This window comes from Penaeus monodon, chromosome 27 (assembly GCF_015228065.2).
Source record: "Penaeus monodon isolate SGIC_2016 chromosome 27, NSTDA_Pmon_1, whole genome shotgun sequence".
Lineage (NCBI taxonomy): Eukaryota > Metazoa > Arthropoda > Malacostraca > Decapoda > Penaeidae > Penaeus > Penaeus monodon.
In genome coordinates, this window is record NC_051412.1 from 39,443,749 (window position 1) to 39,444,811 (window position 1,063).

Genomic DNA, 1,063 nt, shown 5'->3' on the forward strand with positions numbered 1-1,063 from the left:
CGTAAAGTAGAACACATCGATGGAAGAACTGAAACGAGAGGTAACTGTAAGATGTTTTAATAAAATGAAATTCCTTGGAATATAAACAATGCTATTACAAATATTTAGGTAATTAACATGATGTGTAAAATGCTGAAGAGTACAAAAAATCTAATTGAGATACAGTTTATATCAAGCTAAAATATGCCTGGTGTTGCAAAAATACTAGTAATAAAAGTATTCAAAATAAAGGTTATGAAACATATGCACTCACATTACAGGTATAGTGCTATAATTCCCGAAGTGATTAAATTGTAGAAACTCATAGAAACTCCTTAGCTCATACACAACAGAAATAAAGCATTATTTCAATATGATTTATAGAGGACTGACTACACACAACACAGAGCATTCACAAACTTTCAGTAACCCTTGTATTATTAAATGCACCAAAATGCCTTACGATTTCCCCACAAATAAAACAAAAATTAAATGCTCAACGAATCTGCCACAGTGTCTACTCCACAAAGAAAAGAATCATTTCTCTCAAAATAAAAGAATTTCACTGTATAAAAATACAACGCTACTTCAACAGCTATGAATTTGCCTGCAATTATGGGGAGGCCAAAAACAACCAATTATTATTATGTTTATTTTCTGAAGGATTAAAAATGCAAAAGACTCTTTTATCACTCAATACCAGACGTAAAGAAAGCGGCAACCAACTGCTTTTTCTCGCCCCGCCATGACTTTCACTGCCCGCACTTCAGCTCCGTTCCAGCCTTGAGGAAAACGTAAGGGTGGGAAGCCTTTGTGAAGGCATCTGCGAAGGGAGGGGAGGAGAGGAGACTAGGGCGGACTAGGGCGTGTAGCCGCAGTGGGTGCACTTGGGTTCCCGGCAGCAGCAGCAGAAGGCGATGATGCCCGGGATGATGCCGAACGGCAGCAGCAACAGGCACGTGATCCAGGTGCAGCACGACGCCTTGTTCTTGATTTTGCCTCTCTGGGGAACAAAGGGAACGACTATGTATAGCGAGGTTCTTAAGGTATTACATAGGATGGTGCAAGTAAGAAAGCGTATAGG

The 1,063-nt window shown here is 39.6% G+C and overlaps 1 protein-coding gene across 1 annotated transcript in view; it reads right to left on the reverse strand.

The window, feature by feature from the left end:
* Window positions 1-41: 41 nt before the first annotated feature.
* LOC119590855 overlaps window positions 42-1,063 on the reverse strand; it is a gene marked incomplete at its 5' end in the record, with an annotated part of 6,558 nt that continues 5,536 nt past the window's right edge. The window contains 1 exon segment of the mRNA XM_037939613.1: window positions 42-982. Coding sequence (XP_037795541.1) covers window positions 839-982 — 144 coding nt within the window.